Below are 27,109 nucleotides of genomic sequence, written 5' to 3'. Positions count from 1 at the left end.
GGCCACACCAATGCACTTTCAAACGGTCCTGATTTTGATATTCTGTCCTGAACTTCGTCATATTTGGAGAAATACAACCCTTTCTTTCTCTCCGTACTTCTGTTCCTATGGCTTGTAAAACATATACATACAGATGTTTTACTATCGTCCTGAACCCTGTAGTGTCAATTCAGTACGACATTCAATGGTTAAGTGTTACTTGAGGGAAATACACCAAACAAACACTGTAACTAAAATAGTGTTTATTTCATAGAAAAAATACCTTATCCTATGCATACAGTAATGGAGGAAAAGTGAATGCTACAAAAACAAAGTCTTATAATGTCATGAAAAGAACATTTACTTCAATGAACTTTCTAAATGCATGCACTTTCAATTAAGGAAAAAAACTTTCTGGACGTCTTTGTTCTTAATAGATTTTCAATCACATAACGTCTCCATATTTAGCTCCATTGTGCCAGTCGCAATGCAGGAGTGCACTACAGACTGAGCTTGTCATCAAAGTGTAGTGCTCTCGTCAGAAGCAGCTCGTAGCCTTTTATCTCAGAAACTGTGACAAGTGATCAAACATAACATTAAAACCTTAACACTGATCTATGCATTGATATAAATAAACCAATGTGTACAGTGTTGACAATGGATGTCTTAATACAATGTGGTAAAAATGTGTCTTCCGACTCTCAGAACCAGAACTCTGAGACGAACATGTGAACGTTGATAATGTTCTGGCCGGAGTCGCTTTGAGTTGTCAGGTTGCGCATGGACAGTTTCAGCGTCGTAGCAAGTGGACCAATCAGAGACTTCACCTGGCGAACAACACCTGAAGGAAACAGAATAAAATAACTGCATCAGTGACAATAGTAGACAACATGATAAGGATTGGCTTTACTGACACCAATATATATTTGTTGATTTTGTCATTTCTTCAGAAACGCAATTGTTTAAGTGCAGCAATTAGTAATTGGAATTGCTGTTAGGTTTAAAGGGACACCCTAAAACTGTTTCCTCACTTACCCTTAGCGGTATCAAGCAAAGCAGATAGTTTTGGTTTCAAGGGCTGAGGTTTTGATTTGGAAAAACCCACCCCACCCCAAGACAATTGAGGATAATGGACTTGTGTTTGTGGTGCTCAGCATACTGAAAAAAATACATTTATTTTTCAACAGCAAAGTTTCAAAATTGTCAAAAAAGCCTTCTGTTTCATACATGTCTGACAGCTCTGTCAAATTGATATATTCTTCAATTTCATTCAATACAGCTGACTACAGTGGTTGCCTAGCGGCTTTGCGCTTATAGACTCAAAGCATATTTTTAGATTGTATCGGACCGTGAATGCTGCCACACCAAGCTGCTTCAATGGTGATGTGCTTCCTGCGCTAGCTGGTCTTAACAAAATGTTATGTTTTGTGGAGAATCCACATACATAATTGTCAGCAGTTTTCATAGAGACTATTGCTTTGGTAGAAAATGGTTCAAATGAATACTCACCCTAACACCAATCCATCCCTTTAAACGTTTGAAAATCTCACTGTTTCACTTGTTAACGTATCTGGAGTCCCCGCCAACCCACAAATTGTGAAATAAGACAACCTAGTTAGTAATGTGTGGGTTGCCTCGATCAGAAAACATGTGAGTCAACAAGCCATTCAGATGTGGCTCCCCTTCCAATGCTGACTTAAACAATATATACCATGTGGCAAAAATAGCACATCAAATAGCACTGTTCTTGCAGGCCAATCAGAGGAGGAAAGTCTTTTTTCGAACAGGACTTAAAGCGACAGGCGCTAAAACGGAGCGTTTCAAACAGGGGGGTGAACACAGGTATATTCAGACAGACAGTATGAGAAAAATAACGTGTGTTTTTGTGTTTTGTGTAAACATGTTCGACTGGAAACCTATAATACAAGTACAAACCTAAAATTAGCATGATATAAGAAAAAGGTATTTTTTTTACAACATTCCTGTCTGGAGGCGTGCCGTGGTATCAGCTGGTATATTTGTGATGAGCGTTCAAAAGACGTGGGATGTCAACCAGCCAAACAAAGTCCAGTGATGTCCCGGCTGTCCATGACAATCTGAATTGCATTCCTCCCTCCCACCTTCCACCCTCTCCATGGACAAGAGACACCCTCTATCGTGGTAAAACAGATGGGAGAATAAACATACTGCAACAGAGCATTACTGAATGCCCATGGAATTCATTGGTGCTCTTTCTAAGTGAACATGCGATTACACAGGGAAAAAAATGCCAGTGTTTATACAGGCTGTCAGCAGGCCTTTTCTCCGCAGAGGGCTGGTGACATTTCAGCTCTAGGCTGTTTGAACAGCCATCGCCAGACTGCAGTCGGGCAGCACAATCACCACACTGTCCTCCTATCGCACCTTCAACCATCCTCTGTCTTTGTCTCATTTCCTCTCTCATTCATAAGTGAGTCAGTGAGTTAGTATGATGACTCATTGGTTTAACTCAACATGGATCAAAATGACGACAGATCATCACTGCCTCAATCGGTCTGAATTATGAGGCTCTTTGACGTGGTACTTGTAATAAAGGAGTAAAACACATTTGGTCGTTGTTCTCCACTGCAGGGCAGATGATGATCCATTCGCTGCGTCCTTTGGGACTCTGGCATTGTATGACGGCAGATCTCCCCCACCCACCCACTCATTTCTCTTCCTCCCCTCTCTTCCCTTCCTGAGGGGGCCTGGTGTTTGTGGCAAATTTGTGGTAAATGAGTCCCATGTGTTTGATGGAGGGGAGCAGTCGCAGTCACGCGATACAGTCATGGAGGCATTCCTCCAGGAATCCATCTTTAACCCTGGAAGGGGCAAGCAATAGGAGCTTGAACTTCTGTCTCTCTCTCTCTCTCTCTCTCTCTCTCTCTCTCTGTCACTTTATTCTGCTCTCTCGTCCCTCTATCAGTCGGATCTGTGGGCACGCAACAGATTCCAGCAGATTCCGGCGATAAGCACATGGAGGAGTGTGGAATGGGGCCCACTTCGACCAGGGTTGCCCCCTTGTTTTGGTGTTTTTGGGACTCTGTTGCATCGTGACACTAGACAGGGGAGCGGGACTGAGATTGAATTGTTTCCAAAGCCTCACCGCCACCAGAAAGAGCTAACCTTTGCTTTAACAGCAGCAACAACATTGATAGAATAACTGACATGGAAAAACTTTGAGCCTGACATTTTGTTTCAAGATGGCAGGCAGCTCTGAGTTGACCGATGCAAACTCAAAGCGAGTTCAGAAGGTTCATGATTGGTCCATGTACTTAATAAATCAGTTCAAAAGCTTCAGTGGTTGGTTGAGCAAGCACACAATGAAGATGAGTAAGATATTATGAGCCCAATCTGGACCACCGCAGAGACAGATGGGATTCAGTCCACATGAAGGCTTTCTTTTAAATGCACCAAGTGTGGCCTACATCTAACGAGGGCTTAACACTCTATATTCAGGGTCAACGGCGGCTACGTTTTCCACTGAAAATCCTAAAAAATCCTACAAAAAGAAGTTAAACAATCTTGTAAATAGATGAATAACGAAAACACAGAAATATCACGTCGAAACTGAATTTTGTTTTCCGGACATCTAAACAGTGCAATATGTGGAATGTGCTTGTTTGTTTTTTAAATTTGTTTGTGGTCTAATTAGCAAATGCATAGGGCTCAACTGTGAAATGCTGGTCTAAAGCCCAATAGCTCCTCCAAATCCCCAAATTCCCTCCAAGCTCACTGTTGGTGATTCGAAACTCAACTGAAAACTCGCAGTTTAGTTTTCCTCACCCCAAATTTTGGAATCATGCTATTGGTCATGATAACAAACCAGGGAATGTATGCTGACATGTGAGACGTATCACGGTTACTGTCGTGACTTGTGGAAACACTTCAGATGTTTTATACAACTTCGAGCCTTTGTTGAACTTATTTTTTGCACAGCCTTGAGGGCGAGAAAAAGGTAATTATGTTCGGAGCGTGACACTAAAACCAGTGTATGTGACCATGATGACTCTTTGTTTCCGTAAGCTTCCCATCAAAAGCACAGTGGTATCCTAAATGAGGGGAAAGCATCAGCTAACAGCTGGGCCTCAACATACTCACAGTGAACCTGAGGTGAAACCACAACTGCATACTCATCTTTAACATTTCATCTGGCCTGTAAGGCAAAAAGCCAATAGCCCGCAAAAACAGGTTGACTTTGATTGGCAACCATACCACCTGAGATTCATGAAAATAAACACGGCTAGGTTTTCAAAACCCTGTGCCCTGCCCTGTGACTGGGTTGCAAGGTCATGTAATCTGAGGCCTGAAGTTCCCAAGCAGGAAATCCAGTTGTAGTGCCGGAGAGGTTTGTGGTATCTTTCCATCTCACTGAGGTATCTGCCACAGGGTGCAAAGGTGACTTGAACAGCCACCATCAAACAAACAGCTGTACAATCTGTCCGCTCTCCAAAAACATTCCGCCACACCATAAAGTAGCCCCCTAAGTAGAAGATAGGCTTAAATAAATGCATAATAGTAGCAGAGACACTGCCACAAAACAAAGTGAAGCAAATGCCAGGAGTCATTTGTCATCCTTCATGGCCACGAGCGCGGCAATATTGAAGGGTTACATGTAAACAGTACAATTTCTTGGTTTTCTGGTTTCTACAACTCAGCGAGGAAGTGTATGACAAAATCCAAAATGAACGGGTTTAACACCAGAGACAAATGAAAAGTATGCATTGGCCTCACCACAGTATTGTATAATGACACACTAGCTGTGGCGCGATGCATGCTCACTGCAGTGAAACCGTTGGAGAGTATCCAGGCGGTGTACAAAGTTCCAGGATGCAAAGAGTGGAGGGCATTCTTCAGCATCATTATGGCTATAACTGTGATGTGTTTTTTATCTGACCATATCGCTGAGGTACAGCGGAGCACTGTTGGCATAAACATAAACACGGCGGTTTCTTGTTCAATGATTCTTTTTTTACTGCCCGAAACCTTTTCTCCAAAAAGTCCATAAAAGTGAGGAGACGTGCCAAAGGAATTGCTAACTAGCTCCCTTGTTACCCCATTAGCAAAGCAACCGATTGCAGCTTTGATAACTCATCAGCATGGCTGAAATATAATCCATTCAAATTGCCAACATAACACACTGTGCGAAAAACTGAGTGCACAGGCCCCATGGGTGCCTGATCTGCTTACAGCCTGGTCACTGGTCACTGGTGCGAGGACGGCCAGTCAGGTCAGGCTGTCCAAACACAACGCTGACCACTCCAAAGAGAGGGTGGGAGCCATGCCCACCCCTGCTCTGAAAGGCCAGCACATGTGGCTTGATATTTTAAGGTCAATTAACAGCGAGTCATACTTACAGATCTCTGAAATGGCCCGTGGGTCATTGCTGGACTGTGTCGCAAACTGGTTAGTGACATCATTGAGAAGTAGCCGTGGGGAATTGGTTGGTTCTTTTCTTGGACTTTCTGTTTTAAGCAGTTGTGGGCCAGAGCAGCTGAGATGACATAGCATGCACCATTATCTTTACCACAACCTTTGCACTCTATTACAAGTGACATTTCAAAGCGAAGACCCATAACTAAGGAGCAGAAAATAGACTTGACAATGTAGCGTAAATGGAAAGGATACAAAAACCTGCTTTGTTTGCATTTTACATGATGTTCTCCATCTACATTTCAAATGGAAGAAAGTACACAGGATCTTGATAAGCTGTTTGAGTACTTTGCAATGGATGAGAACAGTGTTCATTTTGAGAACTGAGCAATTACTTCAACAAAGTTACATCTTCTCAAAATCACAGTGCCAGACTGCAAAGAGTAATGCCGAGTATAAATTGAATAGATCACGACCCCAAGGGCGATAAGTGTATCTGGTAAATTATTAAGACTGTTTTATCTGCATCGCTATCTCTTCATCGGCACGCTGGTGGTGGAGGACCACCCGATGGCAGCGCTGAGTGTTTGACTGTGGGCTTGTTGAGTGGAGAAGACCCTGTTTTGATTAGCTGTGCTGCTTGCGGGGCAGACAAGGATTCCTTATGGTCTTGGCGCGCTCTAGTGGGCCCGCTGCTGCCGTGCCATGATTCATCCAAATGACAGCCTCTCAAATGGAGCAAGTTGTCTGCTTATCTCTCCACCGTTGTCCTCGGCTCCTCACCAGCACGGCCACAAGCCAGAGCCACCAGCTCCACTGGCTCTGAAGCAGTCATGTCTCACACAGTAGCCTCACATTCCACCAGCCACTGTGGACGGCCACGCTGACGACCGTGGCTACCTGCACGGAGACACACTGTCCACTTCCTCTTCCATTCATCTTCCTGGCTGCCTCTCTGGCTGCCATTCCTGTGCCAACAGTAATGCGAAAGGCATTTATTCTCTGCGCAGGATATGAACCGCAAAGGCACATTTCCACCTGCATTTCAAAAATGAAAGGAATTTAGCTGCGACCTCTTAGACTTATAGCTTCTCCAGAGGATGGCTATCCTTCATGAAGAGAAGGTACTATATTATCTGTAGCTCTCCAAACATGAATGTGGCATAAATCAGTGTTTCCTGCTCACAAGAATGAGACAGCAGTGATTAATGGTACAGTAGAATGACTAAACTTGTGTGATTCCACATTTGTCGACAGTATTTTACATTTGATTTATACACTTATTTATAGGAATAGGTATTGATTTGAATGTTGCTTTTTTTTCCAGTAAGAAATGGGATTGGTGGGTTGTCACATTGTTTCTCTGCATAAAACAAACATAATTAAGAATATGAAGAATTGATCATTTCAACAATTGCTGTGCTAAGTAGCGGCTAAAGCAAAACTAAAATAATTCATGCATGGTCAGCAAGCAGACGTTGATGCATGAAGGGAAAAAAGCAACACGACCCGATGATACCTTCGATGGGAGTGGTCAAAGACAACATTGATCCCCACGATGATGTATGTCACTGAGAGATAATTAAACCAAGGGGACCACGAGCATTTTATCAGAGGTGAGAGACTCAGCTCATGCTTCCATCAAAGACCAAAGAGCCAGTGTTTTCAAAGGGAGGACCATACACCTGCTGACTGCCAAAGTCAATCACCCCTTTATCTACCCTATTCAAACAAGCTGTCCCTATTTGAAAGTGGATGACAGTAATGCATTCCTCCACTGTTTGTGTTTCCAAATATGTGCACGATGGCTCACAAGTGATGTCTTTGTTGTGAGGGTGGTATACGCCGCTGTGCTACCGTGGTCGTCATGGGAATCTGTAAGTGTTTGATCGGTTCTGATCATGTTTTCCGAGCGCCGAGGGCCTGTTGTGTGTGCACAGATGCGTAAGGCTGTCAGGGTTGTCTTCCAGATGTGACAGCGCTGCGAAAGCCAGTGACGGATGACCAATATTTGGTATGCTGTCAGCCTCTATGTATGTGTGTATGCATGTATGCACATATGCAAACACTACATGCCTGTGTGTGCAGTCGACTGTTTTTAAAAGAGTGAGTCAGTGAGCATAACGGAAAAGAGCGTCAGCCAATCAAACCTCTCAAGAATCACTTTTTCAAGTTAGCAACGGATTCTGAGGAGTCCTAATTGCCTCTTTTGTCCCTTTCAAAAACACAAGAGGTGGCCAAAAATAATGGCCAAAGTTAGTTTGAGTTTGCGCACTTGTTCATGAGTGGAGCCTCAATGTCTGCTGCTCTTCACATCCCACCAAGCTGTAATACAACTGCTGGAGACACTGGAGATACTGGAAACTAAACTTCCTTAAGTGACACGTCAGCGCGCCTCGTACAATTGGTTGCGCAACAGCAGCGTCTGTGGGCCAAAGCACCAGCAGCAGCAAAATAAAGCCAAGAGGGCCTTCATCGCACCGTGGAGCCCACACTTCACAGCGAGCAGTCAGTGACCAAAAGGCTCCACTGCACAGGGCCTCAATTTGGATATGCGATGGGCAACTGGTGCTAACATGCAAGAGCTGCATCCAATGAGCATCCAATGGGTTTGCGAGAGAAGTGGCTCCTCACAAACAGGCCTTTCATGTGGTCGTCAGTTTAAGTGCTCTAATGCTCGGCGAGACACTGAGGCCTAAGCGTGGGGAAATGGAACAATACATTTAACCACATGAAGCAAAGCACCCGGGATTACTTCAGCACATATTCTCTCTCTCTCGTTCCTCGTTCGTTGAATAACAGTCTCTCACTGCAATTTAATTCTCCCTGCCTCTCTTGCAAACACACATACATACTTGCCCTTGCAAATGAGCAGCACCATGAACAGGGAATTTCCCTCTAAATCCTTTACACACGCGCACACAGACACACAGTAGACGGTATATTACAAAATAAGGCTTATCACTCATGCAAAATTACACCATTGCGCATTCCAACAAAAACATACCATTGGAAGACAGTATAATTGAATTATAACTGCTCTAACAGCGACTTATGCGCATTATTGCCGGTTAAAAAATGTTTTCCCTCGTATTTTTATGTGTGAATTTGGGTACTTTTGATAAGCACACATCTCTTGTACGAGAGAGGAACAGTTGCATGCGCCCACAATCCCGCCTAAACAAATGGCAGTCGCTCACTCTATCCTCCTCGCTCTCTCCCTTACATTCTGTAAAGACATCCCTTCGTCCATCAGCGTGAGAAGAAGAAGACGCTGTACTTACACTCACCCCCCCTGCCTGCATCTCAGCACAAAACCAAAACACTTAAACGGGCCCAGCGTTGTGTCATCATTGGGCTCACAGCACCCTTATCTTCAACGTTCAGTTCTCCCACAGGCGTGCAGCAACCTTGGGTCACCACCAGACTAAAGGATGGGAATGGCTTCTCCCCAAACATGTTGTTGTTACACCCCACTGGAAATGGTATCTGCTGCTCCTACTAGAAGCTCTTGTGACTTCACAAGTATAGATGTATGCAACTCTATTCCAGTACATTCAGACCACCATAACTTATCGTGGAAAGTAATGATCTGCTTGGGATACGCATAGCCGTAGATAAGTGAATTAAATGGTACTTTGTTAAACCACAAGACTGTGGAAAATTGATGCCAAATATTTGGTGAGACAGAAACAAGCCTTCGTCTGTCTCAGAGAGCCACCGGGAGGACAGCGCTCCAAAGACGCAGACACCAAGAGCCCCCATGAAGATGATGACAGCTATGTGATGCCACAACACTGCAATGACCGTAACGGACTGTGTCAGATGTACTTATGTCAAGGCGTCCAGAGATTGCCAATGGGAGATTTTGTGCTCTTTGTCTTCTCAATGTGCACATGTGAGTTTGATTTGTAAAAAAAAGAGGGAAAAAAATCGCATATATTTCATGCATTTCAAAAATGGATAATTGGCAAGAAAAAACGCCCCCTTTGTCAAAAAGAAGATGTGATTTCCATTCGTGGCGGCTGTCGGGACAGGCTGCATGTTAAAGTTGCTGTTGTCAAATGTTTGAGCTAGTTTGATGCATTCAGACTTCACAACTCATACAACAAGGTCAAATCCGTGTACTCACCCACATACATTCCGTTCTCTACCCTCTTGATGACGTCGAAGGCGTTCTCCACGTTGCCCTCCAGTATGTCAAACTTGACATCGTAACTGCCAAAGTGATAGGACCCGTAAGCCGGCACTGTGGTTCTCAGGAAAACAATCTCTGTTGGAAGATAACAATTAGACAAAAAAAGCTTTTGGAGCCTAAACCCTCGTAATCACACTGGGATTGCACCGCCAAGCCAGTGCCAACTCTTGCTTTTCTTTTTTCTTTGTTCTTTCCGAGTGAAAGACAATAAAATTGGAGCTGGAAACGTCTGTGTTTATTGTACACTGAGAGGGTCACAGAAAGGTTGAGGCTTTCCAATGTTGGGCTAAAGGGCCTCAAGTCCTTTACACCCCAACTCCTAGCTTACGAGAAACGACAAGAGCTTAACTCCCCGTGACGTTGTGCATGAGTGTGTCTGAAACATGCATTGCATGTCAGCCAGTAGATGCTTGTGAGCTGTCACTGTCTGCAAGTGATTATCATGGTTACTCATATCCACCCAGCATGGCACTTACTCTCTGGTGTGGGCCAGCCAAGACCGGACTGCATGGAGAACATCATGGAATAACTAATTTGGGGGTCAGAGGTAGTCTTATGGATTCTTACAGCTGCAGGGAAATGCATTTGATGGGAGCTTAAGGGGGATAAAGTGGAGCTAAAGTGAAAAAAAAGACTGTGGACCACATTGACACACAAAAAGAAATCGTTCTTTCCAAAGATTTGAACAGAACATTCTGAAACAAAATGAAGCGTCAATTATGGGCTTTTGTTGTTAGGGAACATTTTAGATGAGTTTAGATGAGTTTAGATGAGTCAGTACATTTTAAGTATAGCATTGAAACAACAGATCAACACTTTGGGAAATACATTCATTTGCTTTCTTGTCAATAATTCTATGAGATGATCGATATACTCTTAGCTTACAGTTATAATGAACCTAGAGCTCTTAGCTGGTTTGCCCATCTGGATTACACCAAAGATTCCATGATGAGAATGCGCATCAAAAGGTTGACCTGTACCTACCCTCTGGCTTTGTGAACTCTCTGAAGGTGGGCAAGGAGATGAAGGTGTGGGACACTGAGTGCATGGGGTCCAGAACACAGGCGATGTCATTGGGCTGACAGGACTTTGTACAGCGAATGGTGTCAGAGCGTTGAAGCTTTGCAACTCTAAAGGAGGAAACAGACATTGAAAAAGAAAGAAAACACAAACACAGACATGGCCTCAGACCTTTAGGTAATGTCTGTAGAAAGACTTCAGAGTCAACTGCCTTTGGTTTCCCAAAGCTCACAATAACAAGGCGTCCTTAAGGGCAGCCCACTGCGTAATCAAGAACTCAGTGAGCCAACAGCCGCGATACAAACAATAGCTGAACAAGACAGCAGGGATACTGGATGTAGCAGTCAACATCAAAAACAATCTGATTCTATGTGCTTTGGAAGAACAATAAACCAACAATGGCCAAAGCTCATGTCGAAGCCAACCTTAGTAGCTTGTGGAGACTAGCGCTTGCCATTGATGCTTTTCTGATGCACTACTTCAAGCTGTGTGGGAAATGAATTACTACACCCACAAAGAATGATCCACAACCTGCTCAGGAAAATATTTGGATTTGCGGAGCATCCCTGGCTTCACATCAGATAATCTCTTGAGGAGGATTTATGGGGCAAGGGAGTGTTCTAAAAGACTCCTAAATTGTGAGCAACATGACTAGACAACTCCCCAGCCTCTCCCCAGGGCAGCTCTCATCCTATTATTTAGGGCTTTGTTTATTCCACAGACTAATCAGTGACAGGTCGGAGGGAATAGAGGGCCTCTGCTGGCTCCTCAGGCTAACGCCACCTGAAGTATCTCTATTCACTACCTGTCTGCTACATAAGACTTTAAAAGAGGCTTCTAAGGCACTAACAACCTCATAAATCAAGAGTTTGTCTTTGAAACAATGAGAAACTTGTGATCACGAGAGAGCTCTTGAAACAAAATAAAAGCCTCGCGTTCGACATCCAAGATGGTAAATTTAAGCTCGGTTTTCACAAAGGAGACAAGTCAGTACACGGTTATATTGGGTTATGAAAACAGCCAAGTTGCCATGTATAAGTCCAGTTAATGTGCATGGCAGCCATATAGCCGCATTGTGAGTCATGGGCCGTGGATCTCTGGCGCTCCTCGGGGGACCTATAGGCTGCAGCTCAAAGCCCAGGCCCGACTTGGGTTGCAGGGCTCCTTCCATGGCGAGTGGGGAGAGAAGCCCCTGACAAAAAGTCAAGCCACCACTGGGTAGGGGCTTGTAATTAGCAATTAGCGGGTGGGTCCAAGTTTTGCTTTGCCCCGCGCCAAACCCACAAGATGTTGTCCTCATTTATAATACCACAGCCTGAGCTGCAGAAAGACCCGAGCAGGGCTCTGGAGGACAAGGTGAAAGCTCTGTTGGGGTAGAGAGTAAATTTACGAGAAGATAATGACCCAGGGTGAACTGCCCCCTTCCCCCTTCAAAGCAAGGGCAGCAAGTGGAGCTAATTACAGCTTCATGTGTGTTAATGTATGTATATTTCTGCACCCAAAGTACCAATATGGTTGTGTACGTTTACCTGTGCATGTGTGCCTTTATGCATGCAAACATGCTTCTGTATATGTATGTGTGTGTGTGTGTGTGTGTGTGTGTGTGTGTGCGTGCGTGTGCATGGACTGATGTACGTCTTCTTCATCTCCCCCATGCGTCACGTGGCCCAGCCCAGGAGAAAACCCCCAATACTTTCAGACCAGAAAGAAAAACAGACTCTTTGGATGAAAGTCCTCTGGTCAAGCGTAAGGCCTTTTATTTTTTTTGGTAATTATTATTTATAGTCGGCACATTGATAACGACCCAACACAAACACTGCAGGGCATCATTCATTCTGTGCGCGGTGATGTTGCTGTACCACAAATTGTTCAGACCACCGGCCAGAGCCCAGAGCCCCATAACTCAATGTCAAAGGGGAGGAAAAAACCTTCTGCGCACCACTATGTTCTTATTTTAAGGATATCCCCACTAGGGACCAAGTGCATCCTTACTGGCCTGACAGCTCAGGACAGGAGGCACCTAGGACATCTGAATTTTCAGTTATTATAAGCCACAGCCCTCGGGCAGCAGCCTCACAGCATGTCAAACTATTTATACTCGCTCCTGCTGGTGCACATTTCCCTCTCCTTTGCCACTGCATCACTTACTCAGCCTTCATTTGGATTATCTGTCTGCTTTGGGGTTTACACCCGCAGTATGCAGTGGAAATCTGTGCATTTCACATTAAGCCTCAAATGTAATGGGAGCTGAATAGATGTGCATGAAAATAACTGCCACAGAAAGACATATCTGCGGTGCAAGGTAAATGATGTTTGGGAAGTGGGAGCAACAATGCATTAAAAGGAAAAGTCTGGCTCATTTTTGATAGGACTTTGGATGTGAAGAATTTCACATCCAAGAATTACTTTATGGACTTAATAAACAGTGGAATTTGACATATATGCTCATATAACTGAAGGGTTTGACTTATCGATGGGAAATTTGACTTGTGGTGTTTCTCGGCTGATTTAAAATGCAGGCCTTTTGCTTCTGTGTTTACAAACATTACTGATGTAGGAAAACTTTAAAATCATCAGGAGACAATAATAACTAATAATTGTATCAATATAATATGTTGTTTCATAGCGTTGGTATTAAAATACCTTGTGTATAGACACATGTATGTATGTTTAGCTTCGAATATATACATGACAAGAGATTTGCATATATCAATGGATTTCCTCTTGACTGAAGATGTTGGAATAATAGTAATATGAAGCTATGTGAGGGAGTCACATAGCCTCCATCTGTGATTTGGCCTCACATTCCAGCTTCTCCCTTTACTGTATTTGATTAAACCCTACAATGTACCATTATCAAGAACTGGATTTGACTTGAACATGTGTTATTTCTATTTCAATTTGAATAGAAAACTGTTCATCCAACACAAAAACCATGAAAACCTGCAAAATCTCAGACTTTATCATGCAACCGTCATCAAATTACACTCAGTTAAAGGCAGACTTGGGCCGTTACCATTTTATGATTTAACCTGACCTAGAACGCCACCTAGCGGCTATCGCAATGCCTTACCTCCAAGAAGAAGGATTCAGTTACACCGAGTTCACAATGCAGAATAAATGGTCCTTAAATCTGGTGTTAACAAGTTGATGATGTAAAATGCTACATGATATGCTATCAAACTGTGCTTCTTTCTTCTCACTCTGTGAGTTGTATTGTTTTTTCATATCCACCCTTAAAAAACCGATTTTAACACGTGCTTAGTGTCAAACAAAGTGTCAACAAAGTCATTTTTGGTGGTAATTCTTTACCAAAAAAGTGAAATAGAAAATGCTGAATGATTGACCGGACAACCAGAAGTGACACGAGAGGGTGGAGCTGCAACTGAACGTGGACATTTGTCGACGACCAAAATGTTACAATTAACTTCCATGAACTATAAACACTCCGTGAAAGGCTCAAAGTTCTAAAATGTAAAAACACGGACAACTTCCAGGCCAGACAACGGCGTGGTGGCAACCTCTAAATCACAAGGTATCCACGCCCTAAAGCATATCCTGCTTTATCATCGACTGTACTCTCAATGGGACCCGAATGTACTACATCAACATCATGCTTAATTGAAGAAGACTTGAAACTCGCAATTAAGACCTTGTCTCCTCATCTAGTCCCGAATATATCAAACTATTCCTTTAAGAATAGGGACCACTTGGTCTCAAGTGAAATTGGCTTTTTTTTTTGTCAAAGTCCACATTGTAAATGCATTTGTATATTTTAAGAAGATGGGATAATGCACAGATACTGTAGGAAGGACTACATCGGGTCATTAGGGGCCCTTAGCTCATTTATGGCTCGGGGCCCCGAAGCTGGTTCATCAGGCCATGAATCAATACAGCCATGAGTTTAGACAGGCCGAAACCCATCATATCAATGGATGACAGAAACATAAATTATCTTTAGTTGTAAAATTACAAAATGTTTTAACAGCGCAGGGATTTTTCAACCAAAAAAAAGTCAATTTGACATCACAAAGTTCTTAATTAAATTCACAGCGTTTGCTGTTTCAAGTTGTGAAAGCAGACACATAGCGCTAATTGGTCTTCTAATGATCATTAATTGGAAATCACAGTATATATTTGTATATTTATCTGAATGCATCCATGCAGTATGCCACATGAAGTTGCACTGCATCAGCATGCTTTGCTATCAACATACTGTGTGGTCATCTTGCATGCAATTTGTGTTGTGGATGAACTTTTTCAGTTTTCTCTTCGAGACAACGCATTTAAAATGACACGTCCTTTTTTTAAGAGTGCAGTAACTTGTGCAACCCGACGCAACTCCTGTGTTTATTCTAGGAGGGGATTGTAAGGTGCTCTGGGCTCCTCCTGGGTAACAAACACCAGCACTTTAGCCAGGTATGTGCTGAGCGTGCTGTAGCGACGCAGCCTGAGCTCCAGAGACAGCTCAAAGTCCTGTGGCTCGCTGATGAGCTTTGCCACCGACATCACGCCACCGTTGGGCACCTGCTCCGTCTGGAAGAAACCGCCCTCGTTGCCGGCGGCGATAACAATCCGGATGTCATCGCCGGCCACGGTGTGGGTGGGGCCCATGCGGAAGATGTTGGTGAAGACGGGGATGTTGGTGGGGAAGGTGAGGTGGTAGTAGGTTATTCTCAGGGGCATGGTCAGGCACTCGACAGACTCATTGCAAAGCAAGCGTTCACATCGACTGTAAATAGAGAAGGGGGGGGGGCAAGACAGAACAAACAAGGCACAAAGAGAAGGAGAGAGAGAGACCAGGTGTAAATAAAATTTGTCGTGCATGGCATGCAGTGCAAGGAACATTGGTCTCTGCAGCATAATACTTCACAGGCCAGTCATGGTGCCCTCTTTGGGGTCATGCAAGGAGTTATTTACTGGTGCCTGCAGAGCTCATACACAGTCTCTACTGTAACACAGCCAATGAGGGAGTGTCCTTGTGCATTTAAAACAAGAGGACATGCTACAGCCGTATATTTTCCGAAGTCATTCCAGCATTGAGCACACTGGACATGCAGAGCCTTGAATAAAATATGAGTCGGGGTTTGGTTTAATGGACCTTGCTCGCTGAGTGTTTATTTGTCTGCGGTTTTGTGTCTTCTAATTATCATATTCCCATGAGCACAGAGTACATATTTAAGGTTGTGTCTGTTGACAAATGAGTCCTGTTCAGCAACAATGTGTACTGAATCCAAATACTCACGTCTCTCCAACACGCCGATAGTTGTTTGGACACTCGAAGGACAAGCATCTGAATCCTCCCTGCACATTGAAGCAGCTCTGGTTGACTGTGCATGTGTGTGTTCCTGTCACGCATTCATCAATATCTGGGAGCAAAAAGACAAAAAAAGTAGAACAATTTTATTTGAAAACATTCACAAAAATGAATACCAAAATTGACATATGCCTGCACGTGTGGGATAGCTTACCCTGGCAGCTGCGCCCATTGGGTGCTAAGGTGTAGCCGCTGACAGGACAGGAACAGTGGAAGCTGCCAGGGGTGTTGTGACAGCGATAGGAGCAAATATGACCTCCGGTGGGCAGGGCACACTCATCTATATCTAAAAGTGTGACGGAGACAGATAAACACAAGTCAAACCAAACAGTAAATTAAATATATATATATATATATTTTAATTATATTATAATAAATAATACAGTTTGCTTTGTTGTATTCTCACACACAAGCCGACTCTTGCATTTTTTTTCTTTTTCAAAATATTCATGAATCTCAAGTATCTGTTAAAATGGCTCAATTGTACCTTCACAAGTTATGCCATCCACATCACTGAGCTGGTAGCCACGTCGACAGTAACACTGGTAGGACCCGTACACGTTGGCACACTCTTGACTGCATGGGTTGCTCTCGCACTCATTCAAATCTATGCAGAGAAAAGATTATTACAGAGCATGATGCACTCTATCCGAATACTTTACTAACACGGACACCTCAAAAGCATAAAAACCAAGCACCTGCAGAGAGGCGGATCCTCACCTGTCCATTTCAATATGTAGCCGACTACATAAACAGTTACTTGCATCGGTACGTACCTGATTTGCACGTGAACAGTTCTCTAGGTATTTGTCTTACCGTCACAATTCCTGCCGTCAGCGGCTAGCTTGAAGCCGTTGGTGCAGCTACACTTGTAGGATCCCAGAATGTTTTCACACTTATGAGCACACAGGCGGCCAGGGTAGTGCCTGCATTCATTCACATCTAAAGCACAAAGTCCAAATATGCTACAAAATTCTCTGGTACACATTTTGACCAGCACTGATAGACATATAGATACATAGTTCTACATGTATGTTTTATTTATTCATGCAGAGGAGACACTTGGATTTCGCTGCTTGTGTTACAGCAGCAAGCGAGATGGACCGGCTGCTTACCCTCACAAACACGAGCGATGCTGTTGAAGGTGTAGCCAGCCTCACACTCGCAGCGGAAAGAGCCTATCATGTTGATGCAACCATGACCTGCACAGACCTTTTCAGGGCCGTTACACTCATCTATATCTGTGGAGGGGGAAGCAAACAACAGGGAACACCATGATATCTGCACCTCGGACAGGTTAGTGGGATGCTTTGTTCCCTATTGGTGAGTTTTTCAGCCGTACCAACACAGCGTGTGCCTTCTTCATTGACGTGGTATCCTCGACCACAGTTAACGGAGTTCCTCTGGCAGATGTAGGAGCCGACCGTGTTGATGCAGATCTGCCCGCGTTGACAGGGGCCCATCTGGCTAACACATTCATTGATGTCTGACAACACCGGCACAGAGGACATTTTTAAATCATGAAAACATTGCCCTGGTCCATCTTATATCATGTAGCTGAATGCTCTGTGTTGTAGGTGTATGGTGCATACCAATGCAGTTGCCGAGGGCATCCTGGATATAGCCGGGACCACACTTCGCCTTAGGGAGACAACGGAACGACCCCTGGGTGTTTTGGCACTCAAACTCTGGGCCACAGTTGTGGATGCCAGTCTCACACTCATCGATGTCTGGATGTAGAAATCACAGCAAAATTGCCATTGAACACACTGACAAACAAAACAAAAAACACGACTCAGACACACAGAGGCAGACGGAGTGCCCTGACCTTTGCAGTTGTTGTCGTCAGTGAGTTCATAGCCAGTACCGCAGCTGACCTCTCTCTGGCAACGGAAAGAGCTCTCTGTATTGATACAACGCTCTCCTCCGCGACAGTTGCTGACTCCCAACAAACACTCATTGATATCTAAAGGTTTTTGAAAGCAGAGGTTTGTCTTACTGTGCTGATATTTCCAATAGTAACACACATTATTACAGTTTTAGTTTAGTTACGGGGGGGGGGGGATCGCCTACCCTCGCAGCTCTTTCCATCTGGCTTGAGTTTGTAGCCTTTGAAGCAGGTGCAAGTGTCATTGCCCACACAGTCATGAGCACATTTCCCTACAAGAGAAACACAAACATGTTGATGGGTGATCACGGCATTTGTGAGCTTGAATCAGTGAGGTGTAGAAAAGCTTGCTTATCGCCGTATTAAACCATACCTTTGCACTGATCACCTAATATCGAATTGTCTCCATTGTCAGTGTTTTCATCCTCGTTTGGTACTGCATGAGAGAAAACCAAACATGTTCGTATGCCTTACATCTCAACAGCGTATGCCTCTATCTTAAGAAAGAGCAGTAAACCACAAACAAACTCTCACAACTGATAAGTTGCTGCTGGAAAATCGTTGGTAGTTTTGCTGGAGTGCTCATGAGCAACGCATTAAATCTCTAATTGCTGTTTACCTCCATATCCAACAGAGGGCAGTGTGGGCTTATATTTGACAACACCAGCAGCGCCTTCAATTTTCTTCATTCTTACGCTCATCCTCCACTGTTTTGATGATGTGTTTTTATGTTTGGGCACAGGTTTTCCCATGGGGCTTTCTGTTTTTCTACCCTAATGTAAGTTGCCTGCTTTGATGTCTACTGATGTCTACTTTTTATCACCCACATTCAGTTTTTAGTGTGGGTGTGGTCTGGTTGTCTGGGGCTCCATCCACGCAGCAGGCCCGGGACACCAGGCCACACTGGTAGCCCACCGACAGGTTGTGGTCACAGGGTAGATCCTTCGCCTGGGTCGCCTTCCCCAGAAGACAACAGTCGCAGCACATCTGCAGAACACAGAGAAGAATACAACAGTATGAGCTTCGGTGCATAATAAAGACTGAAGTCATACAGTAGATAATTATCAGCCTGCTCAGCTCTCTAATGCACCGGGGGAAATCAACCAAAACTGCAGGCAAGAAAAGGGAGACTTTGGGATGATGTAGACAAAACAGGGTTTTACACTGACGAGGAGGAGGATGGGATTCAGACACACAGCCAAGCTCTCAATCGACCTGACAGACAAAAAAAGGAGGCTGATTGAGAAGGCATGCCAAGGGACTGGCTTCACACAGACAGATAGACAGATAGACAGCAGTAACGACGGACAGAAAGACAGCGATGAGATGACATCATCGCCTCTGGCTCAAGCATGCTCAATCAATCACTATGGCAGCCTGGTACTGTCAGTCTGGAAGGGGGATGAAAGGTGCCGAGTGTGGGGGATGGGTGTGTTTGTGTTTCACTTTGGGCAATAAGAGTATAGGCTGTACAGACGGTGTCGAGGTGGTGATAGCGCGATTGGAAACATGCCAGTTTGTTCCCGCAGCCCTTAGGTGGCCAAAATCAGAGTTAATAAAACTCGCATCAAGCTCACTGTTCAAGAAATTCTTTGACACTTTGAGAAATGTACTTTTTGGCTTCCTTGACAAGAGTTAGATGAGCAGCTTGATACCACACTAATGCATAGATAGTATCAAGCTGGAGGCGGAGAGCTTAGCTTCGTGTGAAGACGAGGAACAGGGGGCGAAAGCTACAACCTATCTCTGTCCAAAGGCAACACAATCAGCATACTAGCATCTAGCATCTGGTATTTGTTTAAAGGTTGGGAAGTTAGTTCCATCTCTTAACTCGATGGGAAGACGTTTCCAGTAGTGGGTGGCTCTGACTGCCCACACTTGCTCCGTCTGTATTCTACAACACAGACCCCTCTGGCATTTGCCCGTGTTACCCGGCTGCTACTAAACCTTCGGCACGATGAACCGACTCTGTTTGGGAGGTTCAAGCCCATGTAGACGAGGCATCGAAATGTAACAGATGGTGTCTCCGCTGGTCGCATGATGTCAGGATTTCAGGGAGTTGCAGTCATGCATACATAAGCAAGCTGTAAAATATCAAAGTAATGTTTTTACACTTCAGTGCGCAGACAAAAATACACAATATGTCTTAGTGAACTTTTAAGATGCTGGGAGGCCGATTGTTTTTACCTTTGGACAGAGTCAGGCTAGCGGCTTCCCTCTGCTTCCAGTCTTTCTGCTAAGCTCATTTCATTCGTTGTGTTTCACAATGTAACGAAACCTCTTGAAGCCGGACAGTAAATCTAGTGAATGTAGTGACGTGGCCATTATTTGATCCTGTTAGAGGGGGTGAAACCATCTCCTACTACTATCTCTGGTCTTATTCAGCTTAACTGTGCACATTTGAGTATGAGACGCCAGCTGCGCTTAACAGTGGATCAAATAAAGACCAGCTGTCCCGCTGACAATTGTCTCGTCCTTTTAAGAAAATGCACCAACTTGCGTTCCCTCCTCGGTACATTTTGCCAAACATTTATCGTTCCATGGTGCGCTGACGTGAAGTACATCGTGAAAATATCGGAGCACACTGAGGGCTGAGTTGAAAGAATAAAAACATAAAAAGGCTGAAAAGTGCCGGGACGTGAGCCTGCAGAAGGTTCTAGAGTCGGAGTTTAATTTATAATCTATCTGACAGCAACAAGCTCCATTCCTCCCTGGAGTGACATGCCTCATCCTGATCACAGCACACTCACACACACACACACACACACACACAAATGCACATCATCGCTCTCATCAATCATCTGCCTCCAAACTGTCTGTCCGGCAGAGGGATGTACTGTACGTTGATTGAGTGGTTTTTTTTGGGATACACTGCGATTTCATTCCCTTTTTTTTCCCTCCATTCAACAAGCAAGGCACACACATAAACGTATGTGTGTGCACGTGCAAGCACGAGCACACCTTTGTCGTCTTGGTCTCGCAGGTGTTGGTGAATAAAGAATCGCAGACTCCTTGGTCTTTGGCCACGGTGATGCCGGTGGTGCACATGTTGTCCTCAAGCACTGTCACACAGCAATGCTCCTGCACTATCCTGTCAGCAAGAAGAAAAAAAAACACAAAACACAGGTGGTGCATTTATAATCTGCTCGGTGCAATGCAACGCAAAAGCGTCGCTCATTAAAATCAGCCTGAGGCAAGCCTGGTGGGGATCTCAGAGTTGTCAAACTAAAAATGTGTGAACGAGTGGGTTGAGGAAGTCCTGCGTGGATTCCAAGGAGGACACAACGCTGACATCTCTGGACTTAAACTGGGTTGAACCTTGGAGTTAAACCAACATCTCAGTCCCAAAAGGAACAGTTGTCCACCTCCGCATGTCCGGATTGTGGTCTTTGACAGAATCAATCTTATTATAATACCACTCAACCAAACCAGCCCCTTTACGTAAGCATGCTGTGTCCTGTGAGAATGGAGAAAAGTTTCTCACTAATTGGGTGACGAACAGTTGCCAGTACGACCAGAATCAGGCGTCTATTTCCCACAAATTTAAAACAGAAAGTGAGAAACTCGTTGTTACTGGAAGTACTCCAGACAACACTTGACTTCTGAGATCGGAGGATCACAAAATATATATATATTAATAATAATAATATCTCTACAGGGATCAATAGAATGCTGTATATTACTCCGATGGGTGTTTGGATGTCAAAAGCAATATCTGGAACAAGCACAGCCTCTCCCGTGACACCACTATTCTCAAAACATCAGTTACTTCATGTTTCTGTTTGGTCAGATTCCATTGTGTTGTCGAACATTTGCTGTTTGTGCCGTCCAATCAGTTACGAGTGGGTGTTTCTGTCTGGTCTGGATTTTACGAGACAGAAAGCATAAAATGCCACTCCCTCACCTCTCCTCTCTCATTTCCGACCAGCCTCTTTATCAACTCTTACCAGAAACCACTTTCCAAATAAACTCCTGTCGATCTCAAATTCGACGTCAAGGCGCACATCTCTTCTGCAGAACCTTTTAAGGGCACAGTCGCCCTCCTGCTTTGCTGTTCTCTTCTCCCCCACTCCTTTTCTGTCTTTTTTTTCCTTTGGTGTCTGAAGTAATCGTTCAGATTTCCTGTTATTGCCTCTCTTACCAACTAACTCCTGGTGTATACATTTGCGATCTTTGACAGCAAAGTAGCAGAGAGCGCCTGCTCACCTGCACGGGATTGACTCAGAGATGAGCGGGAGGGACGCACAGTCTTCGTTGTCATTGCCACGCCTCTGGCCATCTTTACAGCAGTCCTCTATGGAGATCTGCCCGGCTCCTACAAAACATTCAAAACAGCACAAGGTGTGTTTGTGTGAACAGGTGGTGTGTTTGTGTGAACAGGTGGTACATTTGTTCACATCCCATTCACTGTCAGAGGGTCGTTTTCATATCTGGCATTGTCTGGTTTGTCGCAGTGAGGGGACCGCCCATATCTTACACATTGCCCCTTTAAGCATTATTTCTTTCGCAAACACATTTTCTTTTGGCAAAAATAAAATGTGCTGAATAACTGAAGTTATAATGATCAAATTTGGAGACATACCCCAAACAAAAAAAGGACATTACCATTGTCCTATATGGCAAGTTGCCTCACGTTGTCCAAAAGATGGAAAAACTCAATTTAAAAATCTGTTTGCCAATTTAAATTGCCTGCAGGTCTTTTTTTTTTGCCAAAGACAATGAATGATGGATATGTTGTTGCAGACTCAAGAAAGGCTTTTTTTTTATTTTTGCTGGAGCAAAACCAACTCTGTGGTGATCTGGCTGTTTCTTCATGTGGATTAGAGAGTGCGGAACGCCTCAACTCTGTAAACAACCAAACAATGACATCAAGTACATTCATCCGCCTGTGGTTTGTGTGTGATGTGCCAAACGTGAAATAGCTTTGGCAGATCGCTTCTTGGACTTTTTTTTTCTGCCTTCGGCTCAAACCAGGATAAGTGTGCCAAATTGTTGTTAACAATAAGTGCCCCGAGATGAAAAAGAAAAGAAAAGAGACAACAAACTCACGAGTTTGAAAATACGAGGTTCTGCTGGTTAGTGACTGGATGCTCTGAATTATTGGAAATAGTGATTGTGAAATGCACTGAGGAAATCCATCTGTTGAAGACACAGCGTCTGACGTTAACAGTCTGGCAAGAGTCAACTAATTCAGATAATAAGTTAGATTACGTTGGGAGGACAAGTGTCTGGAATTGCGGCCCTCAGTTTTATAGATGTGCTGCTTTCTCCCAGAGGGGCAGGAGGAATTTTATTACGAGCAGTAAATCAAAGACGAAGCACAAGCAGGAATAGTCATCACCAAAAAACCTTTTCTGCATTGATCAACTTTGTAACGACACAATGTAAGTGTTGCAATAAAACCCTCAATTCCTCTCAATAGTTTGCAGGCTCCTATAAAACCAGTTCTGTAGACTAGAACAATAGGGGCAACAATGACAACATGTGTGTGTGTGTGGGGGGGGGGGCAAGTCATTTCTCCAGCGTATAGGCTACAGGAAAACAAAGCACAGACATAAAACGTTGTGACCATTGCTGCTACACAAAGGATGATTAAGCTGGCAGAAAAGAGTGAATATGGACAGAGGATTTATTACTAGGCAGCCACATTAGCTGACTCACGACTGACTTCTGGAAGTCTGGCACATCCCAGAATCCTCTGGCCAATAACCCTTGTAGCAGCTGGATGAAATAAGATGGCATTTTAAAAGCTTTTCTCATGGGCCTACCAAGTGGGCCCTCTCAAAGCCTCCCTCTCCCTCTCTCTCCCTCTCTCTCTCTCTCTCTCTCCCTCCCTCCCTCCCTCCCTCCCTCCCTCCCTCTCTCTCTCTCGCTCTCTCCCTCTCTCTCTCCCTCTCTCTCTCTCCCTCCCTCCCTCCCTCTCTCTCTCTCTCTCTCTCTCTCTCTCTCTCCCTCTCTCGCTCTCCCTCCCTCCCTCCCTCTCTTTCCCTCTCTCTCCCTCCCTCTCCCTCTCTCTCTCTCTCTCTCTCTCTCTCTCTCTCTCTCTCTCTCTCTCTCTCCCTCCCTCTCTCTCTCTCGCTCTCTCTCTCCCTCTCTCTCTCCCTCTCTCTCTCTCCCTCCCTCCCTCCCTCCCTCTCTCTCTCTCTCTCTCTCTCTCTCTCTCTCTCCCTCTCTCGCTCTCCCTCCCTCCCTCCCTCTCTCTCTCTCTCTCTCTCTCTCTCTCTCCCTCTCTCTCCCTCTCTCGCTCTCTCTCGCTCTCCCTCTCCCTCTCTCTCTCTGTCTCTCAATGCCAAAGATCTCAGTCTATTGGCAAAGTAACACCAGTATGTCGCAATGACACTGAAATAAAACATGTATCTTACAAAAGTATAATAATGTGGATAGAAATGTGTACTGAGTGCCATTCATGGCCCATACAAAGGTGTTAACGACCAAATATTGTCCTTTATTGAAGTATGTATAGTTTAAATGAGAGTTGGTCTCACTGCTCTGTCCTAGAGTTGTTCTCCCCACAGTAGCCCTCTGCTGATAACTAACTCTAACCCACAAGGCATCACAGAGTCATTCCAAACGCCACCACTGTCTGCTGCTCTCAAACCTAAATTGAAAGACCAGAAGTGCCTTAAAAAACGGTGTGGTGCTGTTTTATCAAAGGAGGCAAACCAGGCACTCCGGCCAAGTCTGCCGCAGTCTGCCGCGGTTCCCTGTCTCTGTGATGCATTGTCTGGCTGGAGAGGACTGATTTCCATCTTGGATGGCGGCGCTGGTTGTGAGGGCCATTCTGGCAGAGAGGCACTGAGTGCGTCTAGACGCCTCATGTAAACAAGGCTTAATGAGCCCACTGAGGCTCCGCCCGGCAGAGCAGTTGGCTTGAGCCAGACATCACAAGGGCAGAGAGCATCTCTTTCGCAGGCTGCAATCTAGGCTTTTAGTCACAGGTTGCTGGCAATCTGAGTCGTATAAACACTCTATCTACCTATCTTGCTGTGTCAATGTTACATTATTTTAGGAGTTTTGGTTATGTAACTGGTCGATGATGATAGCGGAATGGATTCACTCCAAATTGACCCGTGACACAAGCCCCTACAAAGAAGGCAGCTTTTGAGAAAAGTGGCCCTGCTGACTGTGAAAGTTGCCCCATGTGTGACCAGGGAACCATGAGCCTTTGGATAAATCACATCCTCTGTCCAGGCCACCCTGTCCTGGTGAGACACTTGGTCGTTCTGACATAGCATCGCAGCATACCAGGGCACTTGGCCTTTGACTTGCAGGGCAGAAAGTGCAGAACCCAGCGCAGTGAGAAGTCTTGCTTTCAAGTTATGTGAAACTTCATGTCATGCGACATCATCTTTTGTCACTTTATAAACAATCTGTAGCATTAATAATGTGCAATGAAAGACTTAAAGACACAGTTTGCTTTTTGATATGACATTTTCAAATGGTATTATTGTGTAGCATCTTGTCCTACACAATGCAAAGAGTAAGAGGGGACTTTATACAACACTCAACGTCATGAACTACATTGTGGGTTAGGAGGGAAAACAATGGAAACAACAAATAAAAACTTTGCACAGAAATAATGATGACGTTTGGTTAAATTGTATGTAATTAACTAATGTAAACATTTGAGCCCTACTTCATTTCAATGCACCCCTGCAGCGCTTTGAAGCACCCAGCTTCGTGAGCCACGCTTTCATTACATGCCCCAACCAGCCCCGTGCCAAATTCACCCCGCGTCTCACGCTTTTGTCTATTGTCACTTCCATTCTTACTGTAAACACCATCACACGTGCACGTGCAAAGTTACCTTACAACACAATACCCGCCCACATCTGCGTCCACTCTTTGGCTCGGTTTGGATGACCTGATAATCACAACGCGGTCACGTCGCAGTGATCTTTTCCTGCAGAAAGGCAACTTACCAAAGGTAACTTGGCCAAGGAGAACCCCGAACGCAGAGCACAGCAGCACTGCACACGGACCCATTGAATGACAAGAGATTCGACTGGTGGGAGAGAGAGAGAGAGATATGTGTCCGAGAGAGACGTTCTCCGCGGTAAAGGAGTGGATGTGATGGAGTGAGGCGCAGTTGCAGCGTGCCTGGAGGAATGAGCGTTCAATTGTGACACTGCGAGGGGCGGGCAGACTGCGGCTTATTGCTAATCAAATACTTTGTTTTTTCTTTTTTCTTCCTGCACAAACTCCAACATAAATTTACAATTAAACATGTGATTTGACTATTGGGACTCACAGACTGGTAATAAAAGTCAGAAGTGAGTTCATACTGTAATTTATAACTATATCCTGACAGGAAAAGGCATTTCCTTCTAAAATGTTTTATATAACTGACACATTTATGCACATTGGAAAGTATCAGACCTGAAATACTACCTAGGGAGATGTGGGGTGAAACGTTTTTATTGCCTTCAGGAGGAATTGCAAGTGACTTCAGGCTACTGTGCTGTAAGGCATGCATGCACACATGGAAATTGTCTTCCCATCAACGGTAAAAGTAGACTTTTTCTGTCTGTGACTAATGACTGTACTGATTACTCAACATCTGGAGCCGGTTTGGGGGTATTTCGAAAATGTCTTGTGGCTGTGTCCAGACTATAAGCCTTTAAAACTTTTGGATATCTCAGTTCGAGGAAATAGGGGGAATGAAAAAAATAAATATTGTTACTACCATTGCTGCACCTTAAGGAAGATGATAGATCAAAGTGCAAACTAGCTCTGTGCTGTTGCATATCCTTAAAGTATGAAAGTTACCTGTAGGCCTATACTTCTGAGCCTATTGCTCCCTGCAGTTACTAAAGTTCACAACTGCACCAAAGAAAATGAGGCAGTTTCCCCTCAAATGTAATGAATTAAAGCTTTTGTAACTGCGCCACAGATGTGGGCACACCATCAGCCAAAGTGATCATGAACTGTGAGGAGCTGGGTATAAACAAGCCACACACACACACACTCACACACACACACACACACACACACACACACAAGTCTACCAGAATTGGCAAGGAGCGGGGAAATAATTGCTAGACTGCATTATAAACATTTTTGTACCAACTAAAGCCCTCTGCGAATTCAATCAGTCTCCTGACTCTGGGCATGGTGACAGAGAGGTCAAATGATCTTCTAATCAGAGCCACATGTCTCCACCACCAGTCTAGCCAGTTTAGAAACATCACCAAAGACTTGATAGCAGGACACCACAGGCATCGCCCACAAGTACTGTATATGGCAGATATACAATCTACATTTTGAATAGACCACAGCAGTGGTTTGAGTGCTTTAAACATTCATGAATGTCATT

General features: G+C 44.4%; 1 protein-coding gene across 2 annotated transcripts; it reads right to left on the bottom strand.

Moving 5' to 3' along the window:
• Positions 1 to 225: 225 nt before the first annotated feature.
• On the bottom strand, positions 226 to 25,885 carry fbln1 (fibulin 1). 2 transcript variants are annotated; one of them, XM_079269078.1, is made up of 17 exons: positions 25,716 to 25,882; positions 22,000 to 22,108; positions 20,755 to 20,884; positions 18,621 to 18,780; positions 18,167 to 18,229; positions 17,979 to 18,065; positions 17,734 to 17,871; positions 17,498 to 17,635; positions 17,248 to 17,391; positions 17,021 to 17,146; positions 16,722 to 16,847; positions 16,393 to 16,512; positions 16,060 to 16,191; positions 15,834 to 15,957; positions 10,553 to 10,698; positions 9,503 to 9,643; positions 226 to 820 (listed from the first exon to the last, which is right to left on the bottom strand). In XM_079269078.1, exons 1-17 carry the CDS (start codon positions 25,777 to 25,779, stop codon positions 681 to 683), a joined length of 2,088 nt encoding a protein of 695 aa, XP_079125204.1. In that variant the 5' UTR covers positions 25,780 to 25,882; the 3' UTR covers positions 226 to 680. The 2 variants fall into 2 exon arrangements, with proteins under 2 accessions (XP_079125204.1, XP_079125205.1); XM_079269079.1 differs by lacking the exons at positions 226 to 820; positions 9,503 to 9,643; positions 10,553 to 10,698 and adding an exon at positions 12,315 to 15,320 and having other exon boundaries at positions 25,716 to 25,885.
• Positions 25,886 to 27,109: the final 1,224 nt, after the last annotated feature.

This window comes from Melanostigma gelatinosum, assembly GCF_949748355.1.
Source record: "Melanostigma gelatinosum genome assembly, chromosome: 1".
Taxonomy (NCBI): Eukaryota; Metazoa; Chordata; class Actinopteri; order Perciformes; family Zoarcidae; genus Melanostigma; species Melanostigma gelatinosum.
Note: the sequence above shows the minus strand (reverse complement) of the source record. Positions and strands in the feature narration are given on the sequence as shown.

Bases quoted from the DNA above. Each gene is read 5' to 3' on its own strand.
- fbln1 (XM_079269078.1), bottom strand. From the start codon at position 25,779: ATGGGTCCGTGTGCAGTGCTGCTGTGCTCTGCGTTCGGGGTTCTCCTT. The intron at 17,147-17,247 runs GTACGGCTGAAA...CCCCCTCCACAG, and splicing joins AGAAGGCACACGCTGTGTTG to ATATAGATGAGTGTAACGGC. The intron at 16,192-16,392 runs GTACAATTGAGC...TCACACTTTTAG, and splicing joins GGATGGCATAACTTGTGAAG to ATATAGATGAGTGTGCCCTG.